Genomic DNA, 18612 nt, shown 5'->3' on the forward strand with positions numbered 1-18612 from the left:
GATCTGGCGGGGGAGATGCTTTTCAACTATCCGGGCAGAGTGTTTAGTCCATCAAGGTTAATTTTGCAGGAGTTTTGCCTGAATACTTGTGGAAGTGGCTTCAAGAAGGACACTAGCGTTTGTGCCAATGTATGAGAAGTGCCCAACATAATCCAGAGTCTCCCCTCTAATATATGAAAGGTGGAATATTTGGCTTATTTTATGACTTTTTTTTGTTTTGGCAATATTCAAGAACAGACCAAGTTTCTTACGTGCAGAATTGAAGAGAACAAGAGTAGCTTGCAAACCTGGTGCAGAGTGGGCGATGACACTGCAGTCATCTGCAAACTGTAGATCATGTATGTCTATGGTGGTCAATTTAGTTTTGGCATGGAGGCGACTGAGGTTAAAGAGTTTTCCATCTAGACGCTATTTAATACTAACACCAGAGGGCAGTTGATCTTTGATGAGATGAATAGCCACTGTCAGGTAGATGGTCAATAGTACAGGGGCTATCACACAGCCTTGCTTGATCATGTTTTGGACTTTGAAGGCACATGTTTCAGATCTCCCACTCGAGATTTATAGTCCTATCATCATGAAACAGCTGCAGGATTGTGATGAAGTTTCTTGGACATCTAAATCTTTGGAGCACAATCCACAGAGCCTTGTGATTTACAAATGCTTTGGTCAGGTCGATGAATGAAAAAAAGAGTTAGTGGTGTTGTTGACATTTTTCTCTGATTTGCCTGGCAACAAAGACCATGTCAGAGGTTCCCTTGCAAGGTCTAAAACCACACTGTGTCTCTGGGAGGATTTCTTCAGGCACAGGTAGTAGGCGATTCAGGAGAATGCATGTCAAGATTTTCCTTGCTATGACCAGAGGGAAATACCTCGATCGCTTCCACAACATTATTTGTCTCCCTCTTTTGATAGTTACAACTGTTCCAATACTGAAGTCAGGAGGGAGTTCTTTTTCCTTCCAAATATGTAGGATGAGTACATGGGGACTTGATGCGAGCAAAAACCCAGCAGCTTTGAAGACCTCAGCTGGAATACCATTGGGGCCGCAGGCTTTGTCTTTTTTTCATCCGCTTGATTGCTTGTTGCAGCTCTCACATCGATGGTGGTTCACCCATGCATTCTACCACAAGGTATTGGGGGATAGTCTAGAGAGTGTCAACTGTGGATTCATGCTTGAGTTGTTGAAAATGTTCTTTCCAGCATTGACAGATAGTATTATCATCCTTAAGAAGAGAAACACCATCCTGTGAGCGAAGAAAGTTTTGTCCATTTGACTTTGGTCTATAGATGGCCCTTGGATCAAAAAAGCTTTGTATGTCATGATGAACAGCGTATTGTTAGATCACTTGGGCTTTCTCTTCCCACCACATGGCCTTTATCTTCTGGGCTTCTCTTTGGGTGACAGTCTTGAGCTTTAGAATGCTACCTTCTTGATTTGCGACCTTGGGTTGTTCTGCCAGGCAATGCAGGCTGCTCATTTTTGTTTTTAGGAAGTTACATATTTTGGCATTGTTTTCATCCAGCCAATCCTGATGAAAACGATGCTCGAACCCAATGGTCTAAGCATAGGAGTCTAGTACAGCTGATTTTATTTGATCTCATTGTCCTAAGATTGAATTGGATGTGTGAAGATTTTGGTTGTGAGCTACACTTGTAATTCCTCTCTTTGGTCGAGCTGCTTTTTGGCTGAGACATTGATCTACTTCCTAATGGGCTTCTGAGTCTTATGATGTCTTGGTGCTAGGTAGATATTCGTCATCGATTGAACAAGTCATGACCTGTCCAGTAGGTATCAGTCCCCCACATGGATTGAGTGGTACAGTCATCACTTGGATCTTTGACTCAAACAGTGCCATAATCCAGGAGATTCCAGTGCTTTGATCTAGGATGTGTCCATGTAGTTTTGTATTTGTCCTTCTGGCAGAAGAGGGTGTTTATTATAATGAGACCATGCTGAGCACACTTTGTCAGCAGCAGGATACCATTTGCATTGGGAAAAACAGGAAAAACCAATGGTTCCTCTCCAGAAATCGGAGTCATGGCAAAAAAGGGTTTGAAGTCGCCCAGAAGGATTAGTTTTTTTTCTTTTGGGATGGCATGGAGGACTTCATCAAGGCCAGAATAAAATTTTATCATAATCATCTTCATCGGAGCCAAGGGTTGGGGCATAAGCACTGATGATGGTAGCATATTGATTACAACTGAGCTGTAGGTGAAATGTCATGAGCCTTTCATTTATACAATTGGGGAGTTCTGGCAGTGTATCCAAGATCCTATTCCAATGGAAAAAACCAACTCCATGGGCATGAGAGTTGCTGCCAGCCTTTCAGTAGAAGGTGTATCCCCGTGCTTGTTCCTTCAGCTGCTCCTGCCCAGGGAGGCTGGTCTCGCTGAGGGTGGTGATATCAGTTTGGAGTCTTGACAGCTGACGTGATTGTATTTCTTCTTTCTGGATGGTCTCTCTTGAGATTATACATTTGTAACATTCCAAGTTGCAAAATTTAAAGTTTTCCTTCTTTGACCACAAAGATGGTGATTCTGCAGGATAACCCAGCCAGGACAAGGTGGGACAATCAATTTTTAGGGCACCTTTTCTAGACTCCTCCCCATTTGGGGTGAGCAGAAGGCATTCTGAAGAGGACTGCTCAGTCACAGGCACTGCATCCCAAGGACACCTTTCTAAAGACCTTCATTAATCTGTCGCCTGTGTGCAGATTCTTGATAGGGACTCCCAGGTTTATAGCCCATTCTCCATTGCCACAGGACTTGGCAAATGGATCCTGGTAAAAGCCCAAGCAGGACTTTTTAACACGGGGACCTTGGGGTGCTGTCATTGTCCACACCATCTTGATACATTGGTGGTCAGATTTCGGTGACACGTTAAACCACGATGACTGGGACCACCTTGCCGCTGCAGCCACCTTCTGCTTTCGCAGCCTGTGAGATGCAGTCATCTTTCACCTGTTCTGACACTGAGGTCCTTTTGAACCGCAGGATTTTGAACCACTTTGGCTCATCCCCCCAACCTTTGCACCATAGGTGACCATATGAGGAGCAAGGAGCTCCCGACGGCATCAGTCATGGGATTGTCAGAGCACACAAGCCTCTCTATCACATCAAGGTGGTGATCCATGGAGGAAACCAGCAGTATTTGTCAATCAAAAGGAATTCCACTCCATCACTATTCATTTGATATGTGACCACTGGAAGGTTTTCATGCAGATCTGTACAAGGTATCTTGGAAGCTGCCATGATGCCTTCATAACATGCTACTCACATCTCACAGGTCTTCGCGCCTCTAAAAGATTCAGAGGATGGCTTCATAGAGACCAAGGCTGCCCTCTAAGATTTGCCTTTCTCAACACACAAATTATGAAAAATATAAATTAAACTTAAAGCAATACCTTCTTTCTAACACCCACAAATTAAAATATAAATTACTTAGAGCTATCTCTAGTTCCTAACATATGTTGCCTTGGGAGAGGAGGCTGCTTATTGGAATGCCTTTCTTACAGATTTGGAGGATCTTGCAAAGGCACCACTAGGGGATCTTTTACTCTGAGATAATTTCTTAAACCTGCCTCATGACACATTACCAAGTTCAAAACAGCCTGGTCCCTGGATGGATCCACAACATATTGTTCTAGGAAACTCTCTCGAATACATTCCATGAACTCTTGCTCGTGGCTTCCTCTGCCAGTTTGATTTTCCCAATCTAATGTGAAGATTAAAGTCACCCATGATTAATGTACTGCTTTTTTTACATGCCCCCATTATCTCCTGATGTATTCTGTGTCCTACAGTATAGCTACTAACACTAGAGAAAAAGTATTAGGGAAACTGATGGCGCTAAAGCCCGATAAGTCTCCTGGACCCGATGGGTTGCATTGTAGGATATTAAAGGAAATAGCTACAGAGATAGTGGATGATTTGGTGGTAATCTTCCAAGAATCCTTAGATTCCAGAAAAGTCTCAGAGGATTAGAAAACTGCCAATGTAACACCCTTATTAAAAAGAGGGGGAGACAAAAAGCAGGTAAGTATAGGCTGGTTAACTTAACATCCGTCATTGGGAAAATGTTGGAGTCTATTATAAAGGATGTAATAGCAGAGCAGTTAGAAATGCATAATCTAATCAAGCAGAGTCAGCATGGCTTCATGAAGGGGAAATCATGCCTAACAAATTTATGAGAATCCTTTGAGGAGGTAACAAGCAGGATAGATGAAGGGGAACCAGTAGATGTAGTATATTTGGATTTCCAAAAGGTACCGCACATAAGGCTACTTTATAAGATAAGAGCCCATGTTGTTGGGGGTAGTATATTAGCATGGATAGAGGACTGGCTAATTAATAGAAGACAGAGTTGGGATAAGGAAGGCATTTTCAGGATGGCAACCTGTAACAAGTGGAGTGTCACAGGGATCAGTGCTGGGGCCTCAATTATTTATAATATATATTAATGACTTGGGTGAGGGAAATGAATGTGCTATTGCTAAGTTTACGGATGACAAAAAAATAGGTGGGAAGGCAAGTGGTAAGAATGACACAAAGAGTCAACAGAGGGATTTAGACAGGGTCAAATGAGTGGACAGAAACTTAGCAGATGGAATATAATGTGGGAAAATGTGAGGTTATGTAGCTTGGCAGGAAGAATAGAGTAGCTGAATATTATTTAAATAGAGAAAGACTGCAGAAAGCTGCAGCACAGAGGAATTTGGGAGTCCTCATGCATGAATCACAAAAAGCTAGCATAAAAGTTCAGCAAGTAATAGGGAAGGCAAATGGAATGTTGGCCTTTATTTTGAAGGGAATGGAATATAAAAATAGGGAAGTCTTGCTAAAACTATACAAGACACTAGTTAGACCACACCTAGAATACTGTGAACAGCTTTGGCCCCTTTACCTAAGAAAAGATATACTGCATTGGAGGCAATGCAGTGAACCAGAGAAGGTTCACTAGGTTGATCCCGGGAATGGAGCGATTTTCTCATGAGGAGAGGTTGAGTAGTTTGGGCCTGTACTTATTGGAGTTTAGAAGAATGAGAGGTGACCTAATCGAAACATATAAGATTCTTAGGGGATTTGACAGGGTGAATGCTAAGAGGCTGTTTCCCCTTGTGGGAGAGTCTAGGACCAGAGGGCATAATCTCAGAGTAAGGGGTTGTCCATTTAAGGCAGAGATGGAGCAAAATTTCTTCTCCAAGGGTGGTGAATCTGTGGAATTCTTTATTGCAGAGGGCTGTAGAGACTGGGTCATTGAGTATATTCAAGGTTGAGATGGACAGATTTTTAATCACTAAGGGAATCAAGGGCTTTGGGAAAAGGCAGGAAACTGGAGTTGAAGACTATCAGATCAGCCATGATCTAATTGAATGGCGGAGCAGACTCAATGGGCTGAATGGCCTACTTCTGCTCCCATGTGTTTTGGTCACTCACCAGGAAGGTTCCAGTTCTTGAGTGTATAAAATGGAAAAGGACCAAGGGTTGGTTTATGGTGAGAGGAGAGGCCAAAGTAAGAGGTGATGCTAAAATAAAAATAGCTGGAAAAACTCAGCTGGTCTGACAGCATCTGAGGAGAGGAATACAGTTAACGTTTTGAATCCGTATGACTCTTCATCAGAACTGAAGAAATATAGAAATAATGTGAAATATAAGCTGGTTAAGGGGGATGGGACAGGTAGAGCTGAATAGATGGCCCGTGATAGGTGGAGGCAAAGAAGAAATTGCCAACGATGTCATAGACAAAAGGACAAAGGGGTGTTGACAATAGTGCTATTAGCTAAGAAATGTGCTAATGGTGACATGAAGGGTAGAAAGCAGGACAAGCAAGTGACAGATGGCCCTAGTGGGGGTGGGGGAAGGGATCAAAATAGGCTAAAAGGTGGAGATGAAACAATGGATGGAAATACATTTAAACATAATGGAAATAAGTGGAAAAAGAAAAATATATTAAAAGATATAAATTATTGGAAAAGCAGGGATCGGAAAGGGGGTGGGGATGGAGGAGAGAGTTCATGATCTGAAGTTGTTGAACTCAATGTTAAGTCCGGCAGGCTGTAAAGTGCCTAGTCGGAAGATGAAGTGCTGTTCCTCCTGTTTGCATTGAGCTTCACTGGAACATTGCGGAGGCTGGTGGGGTGATAAGTGAGGACAAGGGGGATCCTATCATGGTTCTGGGGGGGAGAGGAAGGTGTGAGGGCAGATGCGCGGGAGATGGGCCGGACACGGTTGAGGGCCCTGTTAACCACCATGAGTGGAAAACCTCAGTTAAGGAAGAAGGAAGACATGTCAGAGGAACTGTTTTGGAAAGTGGCTTCATCAGAACAGATGCGATGGAGGCGAAGGAACTGAGAGAATGGGATGGAGTCCTTACAGAAAGCAGGTTGTGAGGATCTGTAGTCGAGGTAGCTGTGGGAGTCAGTAGGCTTGTAATGAATATTGGTGGACAGTCTATTACCAGAAATTGAGACAGAGAGGTCAAGGAAGAGAAGGGAAAAGTCAGTGATGGACCACGTGAAAATGATGGAGGGGTGGAAATTGGAAGCAAAATGAATAAATTTTTCCCGGTCCAGACGAGAGCATGAAGCGGCACCAAAGCAGTCATCAATGTACCGGAGAAAGAGTTGTGGGAGGGGGCCTGAGTAGGACTGGAACAAGGAATGTTCCACATACCCCATAAAGAGACAGGCATAATTGGGGCCCATGCGGTTACCCATATCCAGACCTTTTATTTGGAGGAAGTGAGAGGAGTTTAAGGAGAAATTGTTCCGTGCAAGAACAAGTTCAGCCAGATGGAGGAGAGAAGTGGTGGTTGGGGATTGTTCGGGCCTCTGTTCGAGGAAGAAGCAGAGAGCTCTCAGATCATCCTGGTGGGGGATGGAGGTGTAGAGGGATTGGACGTCCATGGTGAAGAGGACGCAGTTGGGGCCAGGGAACTGGAAATTGTTGATATGATATAGGGCATCAGAGGAATCACGGATGTAGGTGAGAAGAGACTAAACTCCTTGACTCCATTCTCTCTCCCCTTGTCCACAACTCTTTCTCCGGTACATCAATGACTGCTTCGGTGCCGCTTCATGCTCTTCTCTGGACCTGGAAAAATTTATTCATTTTACTTCCAATTTCCACCCCTTCATCATTTTCACAAGGTCCATCATTCACTCTTCCCTTCCCTTCCTTGACCTCTCTGTCTCAATTTCTGGTGATAGACTGTCCACCAATATTCATTACAAGCCTACCAACTCCCACAGCTACCTCGACTACAGCTCCTCACATCCCGCTTCCTGTAAGGACTCCATCCCATTCTCTCAGTTCCTTCACCTCCATTACATCTGTTCTGATGATTTCCAAAACAATTCCTCTGACATGCCTTCCTTCTTCCTTAACTGAGGTTTTCCACTCACGGTGGTTGACAGGGCCCTCAACCGTGTCTGGCCCATCTCCTGCGTATCTGCCCTCACACCTTCCTCTCCCTCCCAGAATCATGATTGGGTCCCTCTTGTCCTCACTTATCACCCCACCAGCCTCCGCATTCAAAGGATCATCCTCCGCCCTTTCAGCCAACTCCAGCATGATGCCACCACCAAACACATCTTCCCTTAGCCCCTGGCGGCACTCCACAGGGATCATTCCCTCCGGGACACCCTGGTCCACTCCTCGATCACCCCCTACGTCTCAACCTCCTCCCACTACACTTTCCCATGCAACCGTAGGAGGTGCAACACCTGCTCCTTTACTTCCCCTCTCCTCACCGTCCATGGGCCCAAACACTCCTTTCAAGTGAAGCAGCACTTCACTTGCACTTCCCTCAATTTAGTCTACTACATTCGTTGCTCCCAATGCGGTCTCCTCTACATTGGAGAGACCAAACGCAGACTGGTGACCGCTTTGCAGAACACCTTCGGTCTGTCCGCAAGCATTACCCAGACTTCCCTGTTGCTTGCCATTTCAACACTCCACCCTGCTGTCTTGCCCACATGTCTATCCTTGGCCTGCTGCAATGTTCCAGTGAAGCTCAACGTAAACTGAAGGAACAGCACCTCATCTTCCGACTAGGCATTTTACAGCCTGCTGGACTTAACATTGAGTTCAACAACTTCAGATCATGAACTCGCTCCTCCATCCCCACCCCCTTTCCAATCCTCCTTTTTCCAATAATTTATATTTTTTAATATATTTTTCTTTTCTCACCTATTTCCATTATTTTTAAGTGCATTTCCATCCATTGTTTCATCTCCACCTTTTAGCCTATTTCGATCCCCCCCCCACCCCCCCACTAGGGCCATCTGTCACTTGCTCGTCCTGCTTTCAACCCTTCATGTCACCATTAGCACATTTCTTAGCTAATAGCACCACCGTCGACACACCTTTGTCCTTTTGTCTATGACATCTTTGGCAATCTCTTCTTTGCCTCCACCTATCACTGGCCCTCTATTCAGCTCTGCCTGTCCCACCCCCCTCAACCAGCTTATATTTCACCTCATTTCTATATTTCCTCAGTTCTGATGAAGAGTCATACGGATTTGAAACATTAACTGTATTCCTCTCTGCAGATGCTGTCAGACCAGCTGAGTTTTTCCAGCTATTTTTATTTTTTCCAATTTGCAGAATCCATAGTATTTTGGTTTTATCCTTAAGAAGTGAGACTTATACTTTCTGCAGCTTGTGAGTCAGAAGAGATTTTGGAAAGAGAAGTGGAAAGGACAATTAGGTATGCAGATAACCTCCTTACTAATCCTCCAGCCTTGCCAGTCGCCATGGTGTCTGCAGTGACCCTTCCCACAATGTCACTACAGAGGTTAAAACATGCAGACATGCTTGTTATACTCTAGTTCTTTCCTGCTGCCTCCTGTTATAGGCCACCTTTGCACAAGAAATGACAAATGGTTAGCCAACAGGAAGCAGAAATTAGGAATAAATGGGTCATTTTTGAGTTGGCAAGTAGGAACTAGTGGAGTGCCACAGGGACCAGTGCTGGGGCCTCAACTATTTATATTCTATATCAATGACTTGGATAAAGGAATGTACAGTTGCTACATTTGATGATGACACAAGGATAGGTGGGAGAGTTGTGAATGGGTCTGCAAATGGGTGTTGACAGGTTAAGTGAGTGGGCATAAATTTGACAGATGGAGTATAATGTGGGGAAAATGTGAACTTGTCCACTTTGGCAGGAAGAATAGAAAAGCTGTACATTATTTAAATGGAGAAAGATTGCAGAAATCTGCAGTGCAGAGGGATCCATACGTGAAGCACAGAAAGTTAGTATGCTGGTACAAGTGATTAGGAAGGCAAATAGAATGTTGTTGTTTATTGTAAGGAGAATTGAACATAAAGGTAGGGATGTTTTGCTCCAGTTGTATAGGGCATTGGTGAGACCACATCTGGAATACTGTGTTCTGGAGTACACTATAATATTGGGCAAGAGATCAATTTTGGGAAGATGTGATAAATGAAAGAATAGAGACGAGGCAAGAGAGAAAGCTACTAATATGAAAATGGTAAACAGACCGAGACAAGAAGGCTCAGATAGTACAAATCTAAGAGTAAATCAGCGGATAAGGTTAGAAGCTACAAAAATGATAAAAAGGCAAAACTAAAGGTTTGGTATCTAAACACATGTAGCATTTGAAACAAAACAGATGAACTGATAGCACAAATAGAAATAAATAAGTATGATCTGATAGCCATTGCAGAGACATAGCTACAGGATGACATAGATTGGGACCTGAATATTGAAAGGTGCGTGACATTTAGTAATGACAGGAAGTTAGGAAAAAGTGGAAGGTGGCTCTTAATTAATGATGGTATTAGCAGATTAGAGAGGGATAACCTAAGTTCAGGAAAACAGGATATAGAAGCAGTTTGGGTTGAGATGAAAAATGATAAAGGCAAGAAGTCATTTGTGGGAATGGTGTGCCGGCCCCCTAATTGTAACTACACAGTAGAATGAGAGAATAAAGGAAGAGATAATGGGAGCTTGTCAGAAAGATACAGCGATAATCATGGAGGATTTTAACCTACCTATGGATTGGAAGAATCAGATGGGCAAAGGTAGCTTAGATGAGGCGTTCATAGAATGTTTTTGGGATAATTTCTTAGAACAGCATGTCCTAGAGCCAGCCAGAGAACAGGCTATACTGGTATTGTGGAACAAGGTAGGACTAATTGATAACCTCATATTGAAGACACCCTTAGGTAGCAGTGGTCATAATATGATTGAATTTTGCATTCAGTTTAAGGGGAGAAGAGTGGATACAAGACTAGTATTTTGAACTTAAATAATGGCAATTATGAAGGCATGAAAGCAGAGCTAGCTAAAGTGAACTGGTAAATGGGGTTTAGGGATAGGTTAACAGAGATGCAGTGGCAAACATTTAAAGGGATATTTCAGAATACACACAATATTTACATTCCAGTGAGAAAGATAAATTCCAAGGGGAGTGTCCACCATCCATGGTTAACGAAAAAAGTTAAAGACAGTATCAAACTTAAAGAGAAAACATATAATTGCACAAAGATGGGTGGTAGGCCAGAAGAATATAAAGAACAGCAAAGAATGACAAAAAGATTAATAAGGAGGGAAAAATTAGAGGACAAGAGAAAGCTAGCTAGAAATGTAATGATGGATAGTAAGAGTTTCTATAGATGTTTGACAAAGAAGAGAGTTAACAAAGTGAGCATTGGTCCGGTAGAAAGTGAGTCTGGAGAATAAATAATGGAAAGTAAGGGGATATAGTGAATGTAACTATTTTATTCAAAAGGGCAGGAGACAGAGAAGGGAAACTACAGACCAGGTAGCTTAACATCTGTCATAGAGAAAATGTTAGAAGCTATTATTAAAGTCTTTATAGCAAGGCACTTAGATAAATTCAAGATAATCAGACAGCGTCAACATGGATTTGAGAGGGGGAAATCATGTTTAGCCAACGTATTTGAGTTCTTTAAAATAGTAACATGTGCTGTGGGTAAAGGTGGATGTATTGTACTTAAATTTCCAGAAGGCATTTGATAAGGTGCCACATAAAAGGTTATTGCAGCAAATAAAAGCTCATGGTGTAGGGGGTAACATATTGGCATAGATTGAAGATTAGCTAGCTAACAGGAAACAGAGTTAGCATAAATGGGTCTTTTTCTAGTTGGCAGGATGTAACAAGTGGTGTACTACAGGAATCAGTGCTGGGGCCTCTACTTTTTACAATTTATATAAATAACTTAGATGAAGGGTTCAAAAGGCCCTAAATTTGCTGACAACGTAAAGATATGTAGGAAAGTAAGTTGTGAAGAGGACATAAGGAGACTACAAAGGTACATAGATAAGGTAAGTGAGTAGGTAAAGATTTGGTAAATGGATTATAATATGGGCAAATGTGAAATTGTCCATTTTGGCAGGAAGAATGAAAAAAAAGCATATTATCTAAATGGTGAGAGATTGCAGAGCTCTCAGATTGAGAGGAATCTGGGTGCCCTGGTGCATGAATCACAAAAGGCTAGTTTGCGGGTACAGCAAGTAATTAGGATAGCTAATAAAATGTTATTGTTTATTTTGAGGGGAATTGATTACAAAAGTAGGGAGATTATGCTTCAATTGTACAGGGCACTGGTGAGACCACATCTGGAGTACAGTATTGGTCTCCATATTTAAGGAAAGATATAAATGCATTAGAAGCATTTCAGAGAAGTTTTACCAGACTAATACTAGGAATGGGTGGGTTGTTTTATGAGGATAGATTGGACAGGTTAGACTTGTATCCACTGGAGTTTAGAAGAGTAAGAGATGACTTGATCAAAATCTTTAAGATCCTGAGGGGTCTTGACAGGGTGGATATGGAGAGTATGTTTCCTCTTGTGGGAGAATTTAGAACTAGAGGTCACTGTTTAAAAATAAGGGTTGCTTATTTAAGATAGAGACGAGGGGAATTTTTTTCTGTGGGTTGTGAGTCTTTGGATCTCTCTTTCTCAAAGGGCAGTGGAAGCAGTGTCTTTGAATATTTTTAAGGCAGAGCTAGATAGATTCTTGATTAACAAGTGAGTGAAAGGTTCTCAGGGTAGGCAGGAATGTGGGGTTGAGCTTATAATCAGATCAGCCATGATCTTATTGAATGGCGGAGCAGGCTTGAAAGACTGAGTGGCCTACTCCTCCTAATTTGTATGTTCATATGTGTACAGTTTTGCCTTCCTTATTTGAAAAAGTATATAATTGTATTAGAAGCAGTTCAGAGAAGGTTCACTTGACTGATTCCTGGGATGAAGGGGTTGAAGGTTGGATAAGTTGGGCCTGTATCCATTGGAGTTTAGAAGAATGAGATGAGAGGTGATCTTATTGAAACATGCAAGATCCTGCTGGAAGTTGACAGGGTCGATGCTGAGAGGATGTTTCCCCTTATGGGAGAGACTCGAACTAGGGGAGGCAGTTTGAAAATACAGGTCTCCCGTTTAAGAGGGTCTTTGGAATTCTCTTCCCCAGAAAGCAGTGGAGACAGGATCATTGAATATTTTTATGGCTGAATTAGATAAATTCTTGATTAACAAGGGAATTAAAGGGTATAGGGGGTACTCAGGAGAGTAGAATTGAGGCCACAATTAGATCAGCCATGATCCTATCAAATGGTAGAGCATGCTCAAGAGGCCTAATGGTCTACTGCTTCTAATTCATATGTTCATATCTATGTCAGTGAGTGATTTGCAGTTTATTTTTTAAATTCTTTCACAGGACGTGGGTGTCATTGGCTAGGCCAGCATTTTTATTGCCCATCTCTAATTGTCCTTGAGAAGGTGGTGGTGAGCTACCTTCCTGGACCACTGCAGTCCACGTAGTGTAGGTACTCACGGTACTATTTGGAACATAGTTCCAGGATTTTGACCCAACAACAGTGATTAATGGCAATATAATTCCAAAACAGGATGGTGTGGTTAGAGGAGAACATGCAGGTGGTGGTATTCCAATGTATCTGCTGTCCTTGTCCTTCTAGGTGATAAAGGTCGTGGGTTTGGCAGGTTCCTTCAAAGGTGCCTTGGAGATGTGCTCTTGTGGATCTTGTAGATTGAACACTGTTGCAACTGTACATTGACGGTGAAGGGAGTGGATATTGAGGGTAGTGGATTGGGTGCTAATCAAGCAGGCAGCTTGATTAGGCTGGTGTCTAGTTTTCTGAGTGTTGTTGGAGCTGAACTCATCCAGGCAAATGGAGAGTATTCCATCACACTCCTGACTTGTGCCTTGTAGATGGTAGACATGCTTTGAGGAGTCAGGAGATGAGTTACTCTCTGCAGAATTCCCAACCTCTGACCTGCTCTTGTAGTCACAGTATTTATATGGCTGGTGCAGTTTAGTTTCTGGTCAATGGTAACCCTCCCCCAGTTAATAGTGGAGGATTCAGTGACGATAATGCCATTGCATGTCAGTCTGCAAGAATCCGAGAGAGAGACAGCAGAGACAGCAAGTCTCTATTGTTCACCACACAGGATGCAGGTGGGAGATCCTGCTCAGATTAAGGAGCCAAATTTATGAGGATTTAAACAAAACTGGAAGCTTTGTCTATCTTTGGCTCGAAGGAGGGATCTCCAATTTGTCTCGCACCATGAAATCCAGCTCATGGAGTAGGAGGTATCTGGCTGGAAAAGGAAAAAGCAGCTGAGAATAACTATGGACTGATTCCAAGAGAATAGTGTGTCTATTTAAGTGACTGAGTAAAGTATAACAGTGGAGGGAGATTTTTGATTATTTAAAATATTAAACGGGAGATCTTTTCTGTAATTTAGAGTTTAAGTTGCATGCTGAAATAGTGTTCAGTCAATGTTGTTTTTAATTTGTTTGTTGCTATAAGTCTTGAAACATGAAATCTTGTCATGTGATCCTTTCAGTCATTGAGGAATGAGACTTGGTGCAAGTTAGGGCACAAGCAGCAGAGTTTTGAATGACCTCTGTTTATGAAGGGTAAAACATGGGAAACCAGCCATGAATAATTGGAATAGACAAACCTAGAAGTAACAAAAGGCATGAATGAGGGTTTCAACAACTGATGAGCTGAGGCAGGACAAAGTCATTTGATGTTGTGGAGTTGGAATAGGCAAATATAGCGATGGTGTGGATACATGGGTCGGAAGCTCATTTCTGGGTCAAATATGACACCATGGCTGGAAAGTGTAAGGTTCCATTTCAGACTGTTGCCAGAGAGAATTTCATGTCAGGATCCAAACATAGTGGCTAAGATCTTCACAATAGTTGGAGAAAATTTCTGCTCATCCAGTATTGGATATTGGACGAGCAGTCTTGACAAGTTATGGACAATGGAAGGATCGAGAGGTGTGGTGGTGAGGTCGAACTGAGTGTCATCACCATTTTTGTGAAAGCAGATGCTCCGTTTTCGTATGGTGTCGTAAGAAGATGAGAAATAAGAGTAGAAGTAGGCCATGCAGCCCATTGAGCCTGGCCTACCATTCAGAATGATTATTCAGCATTGCCAAGGAACAGCATATGGATAGGAAAGGCCGAGGATATAAAATGGAGATAAAATAAGATAATTTGAACTAAATAAAATTGGAAGCAAAAGCAAAATCCTGCAGATGCTGCAAATCTGAACTAAAATCAGAAATTGCTGCAAGTACTCAACAAGTCTGGTAGCATCTGTTTGAGAGAGAAACAGAGAAAACATTTCACCAGAAATGGGATGAATTGATTGTACTTCATTGCAGTATATGGCTTACTACGTTTCTGTTCCTTTTGCAGATATTTCGGCTTGAGGACTCCTGTTGTCTTTACACTTTACAGGGTCACTCAGGAGGGATCACAGCAGTTTATATAGACCAGGTACTGTCATATGTAACCAAAGTATTTTGCTGAGGACAACAGTAACATTGAGATCCAGATAGAGTCTCGTATTAATTCAGATTACACTGTGTAAAATTGATCACTGACGTGATATGATTGGAAGTCATTTACAGTTTGTACAGACATATTCCTACCATTGTTGCAAATATCTTCATGTGGTAGAGCAACGAATTCAGAAGTTGGCAAAATCACTAGTTTCTCCTTGCTTCTTACTTTCTGAATCTTGTCACTGAGCCAGAAAACCATGAGTTCAACACTACATAGAACACACAAACTAAACTACCACATCAGTGTTGCAGTAATTCTGCAATGGCCAAGGTGTCATCTTTCAAAGAGATGTTATATCAAGAAATCATCTCTTTTCATTGATGTAAAAGATCCCATAGCGCTAATCAGAGAAATATTATCCCTATATTCTGGTCTATATTACTTCAGCTTGTTTTGTGCAAACTGGCTCCAGTGTTTGCCTAAACAATAATAACTGCACTTCAAAAATAACTGTTCAGTTGTAAAGAAATGTGCTACGTCCTGAAAAGTAATAAATAATGTCTAAAATAAAGTTATTCCTTTCTGTGTACATTTACCCAGGTAACAGTATGTGCATGTAGTAAGTTGCAAAATGTATTGAAATACAGACAAGGTAGACATGATTGAAGTGTCATATTTTTAAAAATCCTCATGCTCCTCCTAGGTTGTGTTCCTGTGTTCCCTGATCTCAGTACACTAATAAGTTGGAAACCAGGAGAAGAATGAGTGGCCTAGTGTTGACTCCCTCTCATCAGTCAAATTCTCACTTTCCACAATGGCACAATATGGTTGAACTTTGCTCAGTGCCTGAAATTATCAGTGAGTTGCAGGGGTGTGGGAGGAGAAAATCAAGGCTTGAATATATGTCGCAGACTATTATGTGTCAGAAACATCTCCATGCCCTTCACATTTAAAGTATTACTTTTTGCAGACAAAAACATCAAGCTATTTCATACAAAATAAGACTTCGCAGACAACGATGAGATTAGAAGCTATTTAATCTTTTGCTGATGGCATTGGTTGTGGAAAAGATATTATCCACGACAACTTCCTAATTTAATTACTAGAGTTTTTAGATCCATCAGAATAGCCAGAAGGACAGCACATCTAATAACGCAGCTCTCATTCAGTATTGCAATGGAGTCTTAGACCATCTTCTTTGTAGATTATATAAAAAAAAAATGTACCATCAGCAGCCTGCTCTTGTTGTGTCCAAGCAACTAGCCAGGAACTCACCAACAACTACAAGCGGGCTCAATACTATATGACTCAAGGGACCAGCAAGAACACAAAATAGGGATGATGTTAACCTACCCTCAAAATGATTGCCAACATTCGCAAGTTATGAAAGTTTAACTTATGCACTTGATTCACAAAATGAATTTAAAATATAGCTTCCTACATGTTTAAGTTTTTCTGGTAAATGGGCTACATTTAATAAAAACTATTGACAACTGGTCACATTTGTGCCATCTTATGAGAGTTAGTTATCATATTTCTCCTATGTTTTTCTTTCCTTGCACCACCTCAGTCATGTATTCCATGTCATGTATTCTGTGAATGAATCATGAGCATTGACGAGGTTTTAGTACTTATCTTCAACTCCCAAAGGACTGATTTAAGTGTACTCAGTACGAGGTACTCATGGCCTCAGTAATGTTTGTAGGAGAACGAGTCAGCTTTATGAACTTCGCAGATGCTGCATGGTACTTGAAATTTCTTCTTTCTCCCTCAGACAATGGGGCTGGCTAGCGGTGGGCAAGATGGAGCTATTTGCCTCTGGGATGTATTAACTGGAAGCCGAGTGAGTCACATGCATGGTCATCGTGGTGATGTTGTTTCTCTCATCTGCACATCAAGCTGTATAATCAGTGGTGGACTGGATGACATGATCTGTATATGGGATCGCAACTCTGGTATCAAACTCTATTCCATTCAACAGGTAGGTTCAGAAGTTTTTATTCCCTCTTGTGGCCTTTTTTGTGTTGATTGGAAAACCATTAGCCAAACCTAAATTGAAAAGACAAAGTCTATTCAGCAAGCGAAGATAGAGAAGTGTAACAGTTTACGCCAACTACCAACCCAAAGGCAGAGTCTGGTTCAACCTCAAATAGTGCTAGAGAGGGGGATGGAGTCAGTGGAAATAGAACAGAGTTTGTGGCAGGGACCAAAAACAGTGACATTTTTTTCATTTTCCTAGCAGATCTCATGGTGTTGCTCAGTGAATTAGATGCTAATTACACTTAAAATATGATATCTGAAGCGTGACAAGGTAAACATGAGAAGAACCAAATGACAATTAAGACCAAATAGATAAATTTAATATATTTTTTTAAGTTACTGTTTTTTGCTAAAGGTAAAACTTTTGAAAATATCTTACCTTTTCCTAAACTAGTCTCATACCACTCAAAGCTGAGATGATGTATCGGCTACTCTCAAACGTACATCAGTATTGTCATCACAGGGAAAGATGTGAGGATCCTTGAGAGGGTGCAGAGGAGATTTACCAGAATGATTCCAGGGATGGAGGATTTTAGCTCTATGGTCAGTTTGGAGAAGATGAGGTTGTTCTCCTTGGAGCAAAGGAGGCTGAGGGGAAATTGGAGGTGTACAAGGTTATGAAAGGTTTAGATTAGCTGTGCCAATGAGTTGGTGGTACAAGGACTAGAGGACAAAGATTTAAGATTTTGGGCAAGAGGTAAGAGAGGATGTGAGGAAGAACTTTTTGATGCAGCAAGTGGTAATGACCTAAATCTATGATGATGGAAACAGAGACTAAGGTTAATTTCAAAAGGAAATTGGACAGGAACTTGGGAATAAACTTGCAGGGTAACCGTTATAAATTGGGGGAATGGAACTGACTGATTCCTCTACAGAGAGCCAGCATGGATTCGATGGGCCAAATGGACACCACCTATGCCTTTATGACTCTAAGTATTCTAAGATGATCTTTTCTCTGTGTGAAGTAGGTCTTCCCATTAATCTGATACCAGTAATTTGAGTCATGAAATGTGGTAAGTATAACATGCTTGGGAGGATAAAGTGACTTTGGACCCATGTTCTGTAAGTTGTCAGCCACTGAGGGTTTTCCTCACATCATGTCTGCATCTGTTGTAGAGTAATTGATAGACAATGATTGTTAAGATTAGTCTACAGCTTCACTATCATTGTATCATGCAACTACCAGGATGGTAGAAAATGAACTAGATGGAGCATTGTCATCTTATGCTTCTCATGTTCAATGGTACATGTTGGTGCTTTGACACACCCTATAAACACTCTGCTGCCCATTGAACAATATTGGAATTATTGCAGATCTTCTCCACGAATGATTTCTATTTTGCCTATCTCAGCTGTGTTTTTTCTGCAGGCACATACTGAATCACAATTCTGTATCTTATCCAAATAGCTATTCATTTTGCATGAGCCTAGATAGAGAATATTGATAGACTGATCAATTGCAAAGTGCACCGAACCAAACCTTTCCTCACACCATACTTAAAATTTCCAGCAATGTCACTGTCACTAGATAACGCTTGCAGAAACAATTTAAAATAGAAACATTTAAAATCCACACCACACAGCTCCACTAACATTGTTCTCTGCTGCACCGGGAACAAACCACAAAGAGGCATAGTGTTGACTTTTAAGATTTATTCATGATGTTGATTTCACACGAATAGTTTTTAAAGTTTGGCATAAATAGAATAAGTTGCAAGAAACATAATGCTAGCTGCAATTCAACAAGCTTA

General features: G+C 41.6%; 2 protein-coding genes across 3 annotated transcripts in view; one reads left to right on the top strand and one right to left on the bottom strand.

Annotated features, from left to right (window-relative positions):
* The window catches only part of LOC121278999 (SREBF chaperone), a 203855-nt gene that overhangs the window by 179973 nt on the left and 5270 nt on the right, over positions 1-18612 (top strand). For both annotated transcript variants that reach the window (XM_041189711.1, XM_041189710.1), the window contains 2 exons: positions 14732-14812; positions 16596-16802. In XM_041189711.1, the coding sequence (XP_041045645.1) occupies positions 14732-14812; positions 16596-16802 (288 nt within the window). The remainder of the gene's footprint in view (positions 1-14731; positions 14813-16595; positions 16803-18612) is intronic.
* The window catches only part of ptpn23a (protein tyrosine phosphatase, non-receptor type 23, a), a 139772-nt gene continuing 137000 nt past the window's right edge, over positions 15841-18612 (bottom strand). Inside the window, exon 25 of the mRNA XM_041189709.1 lies at positions 15841-16870. Coding sequence (XP_041045643.1) covers positions 16796-16870 — 75 coding nt within the window. The 3' untranslated portion in view covers positions 15841-16795. The remainder of the gene's footprint in view (positions 16871-18612) is intronic.

This window comes from Carcharodon carcharias, chromosome 6 (assembly GCF_017639515.1).
Source record: "Carcharodon carcharias isolate sCarCar2 chromosome 6, sCarCar2.pri, whole genome shotgun sequence".
NCBI classification, from domain to species: Eukaryota; Metazoa; Chordata; class Chondrichthyes; order Lamniformes; family Lamnidae; genus Carcharodon; species Carcharodon carcharias.